General features: G+C 43.8%; 1 protein-coding gene across 2 annotated transcripts; it reads left to right on the forward strand.

Annotated features, from left to right (window-relative positions):
* The first annotated feature begins 507 nt into the window (after positions 1-507).
* pak2b (p21 protein (Cdc42/Rac)-activated kinase 2b) lies at positions 508-10,285 on the forward strand. 2 transcript variants are annotated; one of them, XM_023953979.2, is made up of 15 exons: positions 508-845; positions 1,664-1,879; positions 1,956-2,062; positions 3,810-3,960; positions 4,260-4,291; positions 4,377-4,496; positions 5,462-5,594; positions 5,869-5,932; positions 6,418-6,466; positions 8,326-8,438; positions 8,530-8,647; positions 8,755-8,854; positions 8,952-9,148; positions 9,278-9,415; positions 9,502-10,285. In XM_023953979.2, exons 2-15 carry the CDS (start codon positions 1,690-1,692, stop codon positions 9,586-9,588), a joined length of 1,599 nt encoding a protein of 532 aa, XP_023809747.1. In that variant the 5' UTR covers positions 508-845; positions 1,664-1,689; the 3' UTR covers positions 9,589-10,285. The 2 variants fall into 2 exon arrangements, with proteins under 2 accessions (XP_023809747.1, XP_023809748.1); XM_023953980.2 differs by having other exon boundaries at positions 787-985.
* The last annotated feature ends 29 nt before the right edge of the window (positions 10,286-10,314 follow it).

The raw sequence follows: 10,314 nt of genomic DNA on the forward strand, positions 1-10,314 counted from the left end.
ACACCTAAAACAGGATTTTTATTGGTGTGGATCTTTAAAATTACTTTGAAAACAAACATGAAGTTGAAATTCATTGAGTTACCACTTGCTTGATGTGTTGTCAAAATGCATGGTCAAATTGACTCCATCCATTTCCTTTATCCCTTTGGGGTCCCAGGACAGTCAAGGCTCAGCCTGGCCACTGTTGGGCAAAGGCAGGGTGACCCGGGACAGGTTACTCTGACAGGCTGTGGCTAATGAAAAGGCATTTTCATTTGATTTAATGTCATTACCAAAACACCACGACCATTTAAAATGCAGTTTGTTTTACTACAAACTCTAAAAAATTTAAGGTTGAATTAGGTTGTTTTCATGTTGAATTCTAAATTGTATAATGTCTTTTCAAACTGCAAGCCTGAATTGCGCAATAAAATATCAAATGTATTTTTAAAGTGCAAGTCTAATTATCAAATGAGAATCAATCATGAGTTAAAATTCTGAGTGAAAAAGCAGCAGATTCCGTGTTTTGTGCTGTGTTCTGTACTGGCTCCATTCATTGCGGCGGGTGCTGGGGGCCGGGGCTGGGCTGCGGGGCTGGGCCGCGGGGCTGGGCCGCGGGGCTGGGCCGATCGCTAGTTCCGCTTCCCCTGCGCCATAGCGGAATCCAGGGGCCGAAAAGACACATGAAAGGTCCCCCTGTACATAGTCGAAAGCACATGTTTCTGCGGGGATCCGTGTGACGCGTGTCCCGCCCAGGCCCTCTGCTGCAGCGGAAGTGCTTTGGACGGTCAGAGAGAAGTTTTCCAAGCTGCCAAACAAAGTTCGTCCGGGAGTCAAGTTCTAGTCAGCTCGGTGCGGAATCTGCGGTGAGCTCCGTTGGCCTGCAAATTAACCCCCTTTCGAGCGTAGATCTGCACCCTCACACCTTTTCCTTTATCCTGCTCGTCTCTGCCATGATATGAACAAGTTAGTAGGAGGACGCGAACGTTTACAGCAGAACTTTAAGGTGAAAACAGCAGCAGCAGCAGCAGCGCCGCGAAGCTAGCTGCAGTTGCGGTAGCAGCTAGCTAGCATACTCGTTGGCCGGGCTGCTACAGCTAGCATTAGCCCGGGCGCGAGCCGCCTCTCTGCTTATTCTTTGAAGGACATTTTTTGCTAGACACGCACGAAAAGCCGGACCGTGGAAAACGTGAAGTGCGCAGAAATGTTTAGCAAAAAGACTCATGTTCCAAGGCCTAAACTATACTACAATTCCCTTAGCTGGGTTTGGTTTCGCTCCAGGGACTTAAGGGTAAATTGACTGTAACTTCTAGTGTCACGAAGCATTAAAATGATGTCCACTGGTAGTTTTTTTTTTATTTGCATTGGTGAAGTGTCCGCTTTTACTGAGAAAAGGGTAGAATTGGGTTCAGGTTGGATATTCTGAAGCCTCAGTCAGACAGTAACACGTTTATTATCTGCTGTCCTTATTGGTGTTTTCAGGTTTGTCTGACAGCATTCTAATAAGTGTTTACTGTGGAACCTGATGACTCATCCCCTGCAGTGTGGTGGTGTCTGTCTTTAGATGCTTTCATGGCAGAAGCAGACGTTGTTGGATGCTTTTCTGCAACTGTACGCACACATCAGGGTTAATCCCGCTTCCGACACCCGTGAACCTGTTGTGTTCACCTGCTTTGTGACTCAGGTGAGGATCACAACCAGCTTTCCGGGATGTGTGACAACGGAGACCCCGAGGATAAACCCCCAGCCCCTCCAGTCAGGACGGGCAGCACCATCTTCAGCACCAACGCCGGCAAAGACTCACTGGCGGGCAACCACAGCTCCAAACCTCTGCCTTCTGTCCCCGAAGAGAGAAAACCTCGCAACAAAATCAAATTCATCTTTTCCGGGCAGGAGAAAAGTGAGTTGACTAACATTTGGAAGAGTCAAAGTTAGCCATTGTTGTTGGACGTTTCATGATGATTGGTTACGTTCAGGTGGTAGGAAGAAGGACCGAGACAAAGAGCGACCGGAAATATCCCCGCCATCAGATTTTGAACACACCATCCATGTTGGATTTGATGCTGTTACCGGGGAGTTCACTGTAAGGATTTACATTTTCTTGTTTGTCCTTGAAGATGATTTGGTTCTATAAACAACCTTTAAATGATAATCAACATTAGCCAAAAAGGAATGGGCTGAAGCGTCATGCTTATCAAGGCCCAACCAAAAGATACAATTTACACAGAAACTAAACTCTATTTATATATATTAGGGGTATATGTTGTATTTATTTATGTCAGTGTAGCGACCAACGTGTTTAAAATGTCTGCAGCAGAAAAAAAAGTGTCAGAGCTCTGACTCTGTCCAGCAGGAAGTAACACTTTTAAAGATTTGCATCTAAACTGTTGTTTTATTTTCATCAATAAATGTTGAAATATTAAGAGAAAATATCATTTTTTCGCAAGTAATTTTTTTAAACTTGGACAAACGCTCACGAGTTCTAAAACACAAGACACTGTAAAAATAAACATAACATTTAAAAATGCTTCTTCTGCTAAGTACATTGAGTCTCCTGTGGTGAGCCGTCATTTTTATGCTTATTATTGCAGTTCATCTAATCCCAAACACTGGTGCAGCATAAAATAATATGTGCTTATAATCTTTATTGTTTTAACTGACGGATATTAAAGATAATCAAACTTTTTACTGATATTTTGCTTCAGAAGATTCACATATCTCACACAGGCCTGTTGATATAATATCAGTAGACAAACTTTAAAATTTATTTACAGTTTCAGGAGATCCTCAGCCATAAAATCACAAATCCGACCAAATAAAAATTAATCAATGCTAAAAAAGAAAGAGAGTATGAATTATTGTTAAAATGATAAAAAAAAAAAATTAAAACGTCAACATTGAGGGTAAAAAGCACTGGTTAGGTTTCTCTGCCTCGGTAGCAGACGCCATGTTAGATGAATACAGCGATTTGATTGGTTAGAATCTGGACCAATCAGCAGCTGTCTGGTGGCAGCTTTGTCACGTCAAACTGAAACGTAACGGAGCAAAATAAAGGATAGGTAAAAAGTGAGATTTGACACACAACGCATACAAAAGCTTTTTTGGCGGTGGCAGTTTATCACGCCAAGACGCACTGAGGGTAGTCAGGAAAATCAAAGATTGGGAAAAAAGCGAGATTTGACACAACGCACGCGAAAACACGTGTTTTGCAAACACAAAAGAAGTATTTGAAAGCAAAAAAAATTTAAGGCAAAATAAAAAAATATTTAAAAGCTTTAACATTTTCATTTGTAACTTAGTAAATTTTGTGTGCAACGTGGTGGCAGAAATATCACTCCATACTGTTTATGCTATGTTTCTATGTTTTCCAACCAAATTGTAATTTGTGACTCTAATTATTCTCTTTCAAAATTGTTGTCGATCTATGTTTGTATTTCCTGTATTCGCGCTCTTTATCTTTAGTTTGATGTTTTAAACAATCTTTATATAAAGAGTTTTTGTCTTTGCAGGCTTTTTTTTTTAACCCTTTAGTCATCCATGGATATTGTTTGTTTCCCACTAACTGGTATTTTCCTCACTGGACAGTGATGATTATAAAAAACAAACAACTGTCTCAAAAAAGCCTCACAAGAATCATTTACGTCTTCAACATAAACCTCTTTCCAGTCAAAGTCTATGAAAGCCTCTATTGGTCCAGGTGTTCTGACTCCTACAGTTTTAACGCCACTTATTTGATCTCATCCTTACCTGTCACGGCTTAACACGGCCCGTAATAAACCATTAAACAATCCAAAGCAGGATAACACACGTTAGCTGGTGGTTTTGTGCAGGGCATGCCGGAGCAATGGGCTCGACTACTCCAGACCTCAAACATCACCAAGTCAGAGCAGAAGAAGAACCCCCAGGCTGTACTTGATGTCCTTAAATTCTACGACTCGACGGACAACGGGCGACAGAAGTACCTCAGCTTCTCATCGTCTGGTGAGGCCCTTCGTCAAAATCCTCCGTCTGACAGTTTCACTGCCTGTGTAGGACTATGAACATACCATAGTTAAAGGACTCCTGCCTCTGAAATGACTGTTTCTCAGTGGGCTGAGCAGTTGGTCGGGTCAGGGTTCAAATCCCAGGCTTAGAAGTCCCTGTATCCTCAGACAAGACACTTAACCACACATTTATTTCAGCTGTTGGAAAGTTTTCAGATAAACCTGTTTGCCAAACTTAAATGGCAAACTGAACTTGTAAAACCGTTGTTACTAATGAGGCTGTTTTCTACATAACAGAAAAAGATGCGTTCACTCCAGGACCTCAGTCGGTGAGTATCTGACTCTAGTCTGTCGTCCCGTTCATGCCGTTGTATTTGACAGTCGTTAACATGCTCTTGTTTAAATTGGAATCAGCCCATCAAAAAAGGATCCGAGCCATCTTCTCCCAACATCAAAGATATTGATGATGACGACGAGGATGACGATGAAGCTCCTCCTCCCGTTGTGGCACCAAGACCAGAACACACAAAGAGTGTAAGCTACACGTTGTTCCAGTGTTTTTCAACCTTCTTTGAGCCAAGGTCCACCTTTTCCTTAAAAAAGATCCCAGGACTCACCAGCAACCGAAAATGAAACAAAAAGATGGATCAGTCCCCCCTGGATTTTTTGTTATTGCTCCAATACTTTCAATATTATTTTGTGTCTAAATCAGAAATGCGACTTTGACAAAAATGTTTTATTGATTTTTTTTTTTTGGGAGGGGCATTTTAATTTAGTTCTAGTTAAATATGTTTGCTGGGTACTGGACCTTAATTCAGTCTCTCTTTTATGTGGTTATTACTTAAATTTAAACTTCACCTCTCTGTGTTGAAGTCTGAAATAGAATTTGTCCTTCAGGCCGACATTATTAGAAAGCAGCTGTTTGACTCGGCCCAAACACTGGAATCTCTGGCTGTTGGTGATTCCTTTGAGCTCCAGCAAATACCTGGAAGGAGAACTAAACTGTTGACCTTTCATCAGAAAGATCTGCTCCATGTTTGCCTTTGTCCTGCTTTAGTTAACAGCAGTGCAGCTAGAGATGCTGTCACATTAACCCAATGAACCATGGGATATGTAGTGAAAAACGTTGCCAGACTCGATTCTCCATGTTTCTTTTATTTATGCACTTTTTCCACGACCTAACGCTTCTGGTTGGTTAGATTGTTGATGTATGTGATTAAGACCCCAGGAATGATTGGCGGAGACGGTTTTAGGGGCCAAACTTTTTCCAAAATCAGAGCTGTTGGCCAAAGTTTCAGCAAAATTTTCATTCTTGACCAATTTTGTCCAATTAGCTGAAATTGAGTCATTTCCCTGACCATCTCTCAATGCGTGCTAGTGTTGCAGTACACTGGTTGAAAAACACTTCTTTGTTCTTATTAGTTCTTTTTTTTCATGTTGTTAAAAATATTTTTCATATGTGAAGCTTTGAGCCGTTGCGTTTCTAAAATGCTTTGCAGGTTTATACGCGGTCCGTCATTGAGCCCATTCCTGCTGCGAGCACGGGTCCCGATGGAGACGCAGCCTCCAAGGCAGCAGACCGACAGAAAAAGAAAAGCAAGATGACGGATGAGGAGATCATGGACAAACTGAGTGAGAGAAAAAAAAACGTATATATACAGCAGCCATGGACATTATTAATACAAGAGGATGCTTTATAGACACATGAGTATTGCCCCTTTTCTCATGGTTTTGGACCCCTGTAATGATGAAAGAATGCTTTTTTTCCCAGTGAGTGGTTGAAGCTGTCCCAAAAAACCTCCTGTTCTTATTGTTCTGAACCTTTTCATCCCCAGTGTAAAGAAGCAGTTGAACTGTGTTGGTTTCTGTTGGACCGTACCATTTATGAATGTCATGTGCTTTACAGGAACTATAGTCAGCATCGGAGATCCCAAGAAAAAGTACACCAGATATGAAAAAATTGGTCAGGGGTGAGTACTGATGCTGACAAAGAAACGCTGACAGAATAATGAGTGCTAGAGTGTGACTGGATGTTTGTCATGCTCCTGTTATTGTAGGATTGCAGCATGTGAGTTTATGTTGGTGAAGAAGCATGACGTGATCAGTAAAACTGTGTCTTCTAGTAATCATAAATGGAATGTGATCATTTAGTGATGGCTTCCTAAACGCTGTAACACATTGTACTATTTCCCAACTCTAAATAGGACCAGATGATTTTTATTTTCAGAAGACATATTTTATTAGTCAAGCGCATCCTCCTTTAACAGAATATAAGGTTGACCGGGACAAATGACAGAAACCATGAAAAGATTCCCATTTTAAACCAGTCTTTGGACTGGTTTAAAATGTTGTGGATGTTTGTGCTTCGACTCTTTTTAATCAAGCTTTGTCTTAGTGCAGAGAGAAATGATTAAAGCTTCTTAGATGTGAACTAAAAATGTTGCTGTATTTTCAGGGCATCAGGAACCGTATTCACAGCCATTGACGTTGCTACTGGACAGGAGGTAAGCCACTAAAGTGAAAGAAGTTAAAAAGGAATAAGCTGAAGCTCTACCATTAATGTCATTTGGAAACTGGTCAAATGGTGCAGCTTGTAACAGTTCAACACAAGTGATATCCAGGACCAGGCTGTGGGGGAAGAAGTCAAAGTAGAGATGCCCAGACTTTCTTCTTCACTGCCAATTCCTCCTCTGGAGGAATCCTGAGGTGTTCCCCGGTCAGCCGAGGACTTGTCTTTCCAGCGTGGCCTGGCTCTCCCACGGGGTCTCCGCCTGGTGGGACAGGGAGGAGCATGGGGCCCCTAAACCAGATCCCTGAGCCCTCTCAGCTTGCTCCTCTTGATGTGGAGGAGCAGCGGCTCTACTCTGGCTTCTCTCCAGGTGATCAAGCTCCTCCCCTTACCTGTAAGGGAGCGCCCAGCCAGTCCACGGAGGAAACTCTTTTCAGCCGGCTTGTCTTTGGGACCACATTCTCGTACACAGAGCAACCTCCACAGGACGCTACAAGGGTCCAACATCTTCTCCAATTCCACCAAACTGGATGAGCGATAACTCAAAAAACTGGATGACCATTTTATGTAGAATGTTGAGCTGATTCATAGTTCCAAGACGAAAACCGGACTGTTGTTCCTGGATCGGAAGTTTGGCTGAACTCATCTCTCCAGGACTCTGAAATGGATTCTTCGATAGTTGGAATACACTCTCCCGTCTCCCTTTTTGAAATGAGGAACCACCACCCCAGTCTGCCAGTCCAGTGGTACAGTTTCCAACTGCCACACAATGCTGCAGAGACGTGTCCACCAAAACAGTCCACCAGCATCCAGAGACTTGAGCCCTCCAGGGTGGACTTCATCCAGCCATGGCGCCTTGCTGCTGAGGAGCTTCTCAACTACCTCAGTGACTTCAGAAGAACGCCGGGTACTCCAAACTGTTCTTTGGCCCTCAGGCCAAAACCCACAGAGAGTTATCCCCTTCTAGAAGGCGAAAAGATTCGACTCTCTCGTACAGTGGCTTTGTGGTAGAGTGTCCGCCCTGATACTGGAAGGTCGTTAGTTCAAATCCGAATGACACCAAAGACTTTAAAAGTGGGACCCAGTGTCCTGCTTGACACTTACCATAAAGATTGGGGGGTTAAACCACCAAATGGGTCCTGATCGGTACACAGTCCCGAGTCCCAAGTTTCACCTCCCCCAGGGGGGGAATCAAATGCAGAGAACAAATACAGCACCTAGGTGTGAGACAATAACTTTGGTGGCTGAGCTGAGGGCTCATGAGAAAACTTCTTCCTATGTTTACACAGTACCTCTTGAAACATTTGAAGCTTCTTCACTTCCAGAGTGGGGACGTTTCATGTCCCAAAGGCCAGACTTAATGGTTGTCCCACTGAGGCACCCGCCGTCAAGCCTGGCCAAACCACATTGCACCGGCTCTGCTGCAGGAGATGGGAGATGGCAGGGCCGCCAGGAGGGATCCCGCATAATCACTTCAGGCCAGGCCTAACCGGGGCCCCCTGGCTAGGCTGCTATTCCCAAACCCAGGCCTGGCTCTGTGGTGGGACTGTTGTGACGCCAATAAAGGGGCTTTAAACTGCTCTTTGTCCGGCTGGTCACCTAGGACTTGTCTGCCTTAGGAGATCCTATCAGGGCCTTTATCCATAAGCTTCTTCCCCCCTGGGATTACTCGAGCTCTCAAACCCCTCCGCCATGGTCCATGGAGGAGGGAACGTAAAATGTAATTCTGTTTGAAATGATCCAGTTTGTGTTACTTGATGGGATTGCAGAATTCAAGACATTTTGCACTTTTGACAGAAAACGATCAAATGTACTATTTCTGAATATTTAAGAACTGGCATTTTCCATTTTCAGGTCGCGATTAAACAAATCAATCTACAAAAGCAGCCGAAGAAGGAGCTCATTATCAATGAGATCCTAGTGATGAAGGAGTTGAAGAACCCCAACATCGTCAACTTCTTAGACAGGTGAGGGACCTTCAGTCTGCAGGGCAACGGCTTTCTTTGGGAGAATTTTCATGCGTTGAGGTGAACGGTATTCATTTGTCATTTGGATCAGTTTCCTGATGGGGGATGAGCTGTTTGTCGTCATGGAATATCTTGCTGGTGGCTCCCTGACAGACGTCGTCACCGAGACTTGCATGGATGAAGCCCAGATAGCTGCTGTTTGTCGAGAGGTGCGTTTCCTTCTTTCATATCATAGTATGGAGCTCATTGTGCTTCCACTTTAAGTGGAGAATGGAACAGAATCACTCCTACATGCCCTCTGCCTTCTCTCTTTTAGTGTTTACAAGCTTTGGAATTCCTGCACGCAAATCAAGTGATTCACAGAGACATCAAAAGTGACAACGTCTTGCTGGGAATGGATGGATCCGTGAAGCTTAGTAAGACGTTTGCCCCAAATTAGAAGCAACCAACTGCAACAATGACTACATCCAACCACCGTAACTCCACATTTTTCTGTCTGTGTTTCTCCAACAGCTGATTTTGGCTTCTGTGCCCAGATCACTCCAGAACAGAGCAAACGCAGCACCATGGTTGGCACACCTTACTGGATGGCTCCTGAAGTAGTGACCAGAAAGGCTTATGGGCCTAAAGTAGATATTTGGTCACTTGGTATTATGGCGATCGAGATGGTTGAAGGCGAGCCTCCATACCTGAATGAAAACCCACTGCGAGTGAGTTCAGTGTTGCTTTGCATGTTGCCTAAAGTCAATAAAAGGATCTTAAAAAAATAACCGCTAAGCTTAGTGTGACTCTATGCAAAGCTGTGTGTCACGCTTCTCTGATGTCCTTGTGTTTGGCAGGCTTTATACCTGATTGCTACAAATGGAACCCCTGAGCTTCAGAATCCAGAGAAGCTCTCTCCAGTTTTTCGAGATTTCTTGAACCGCTGCCTGGAAATGGATGTAGAGAAAAGAGGAGGCGGCAAAGAGCTTCTGCAGGTTCAGCTTCCACCCATCGCCTGTTTTTCTTTTCAACTTACGGTTTTGGGTTTGGTCTAATCCGCTTGTTGAATTTTGTTCTTCAGCATCCGTTCCTGAAGCTGGCGAAGCCCCTCTCCAGTCTGACTCCTCTCATCCTGGCAGCCAAGGAGGCCATGAAAGGCAGCCGTTAGCTGGGAAGGCCCGCTGCGCCGGCCTCCGGCTGCGCAGACGCGTGCCAACCGTTTCAGTTTTTGTGCCAGACAATAGACTGAGTGGCTCGCCTCTCTGTGACGCATCAGCCTTATAAGCCCCGACAAACCTCACTGTGAAGAAGACCAAAAATCAAGAGCACGACTGTTCACTCGAACTCTGATTCAGACTGAAGTGCACCTTCTCAGTCGGGCGTAGTGGACTTTGTGCATCAAGGTCGGGCTAGGTTTGTATTTAACGTGGAAGGAAGAAGATGCCTAGTTCTGTTTAGTTTTTTAATCAGCTGCCTTAAACAAATGCAAAACGTTTCCTAATGTATTGTTGATTGTGTCACGTCTCCCTTCCTGTGATTTTTACTACATTTGTAATTTACCTTCTCAGCTTGTCAGTGTCTTAGTTCTTTTGATACTTGAATTTCATTTTAGTTTCCCCATTTGGTCTGTGAAGTGTTTCATTTACAGAGCACTTGTCATTTCTTGACTGCTCCATGTTTTGTGGGCGTTTGTCTTTCAATGCATCGTGCGTGCTGATGGTGTTCTCTGACCGGTCCACTGTACCAGTTCAAGCCCCGAATAGTTTGACTCCTCATCCCAAGGGCGCACCTTACTGGCCGTTAAAACTTTAGATTGACAGGGTTTGTACTCTTTTTGCTATTCTTATTAAAAAAGGAGTATTTTATGTCTGTCATTTTTTCCATCCACGTTTAG

The sequence above is a fragment of the Oryzias latipes genome, chromosome 4 (genome assembly GCF_053564925.1).
Source record: "Oryzias latipes strain Hd-rR chromosome 4, Olatipes_Hd-rR_3.1".
Lineage (NCBI taxonomy): Eukaryota > Metazoa > Chordata > Actinopteri > Beloniformes > Adrianichthyidae > Oryzias > Oryzias latipes.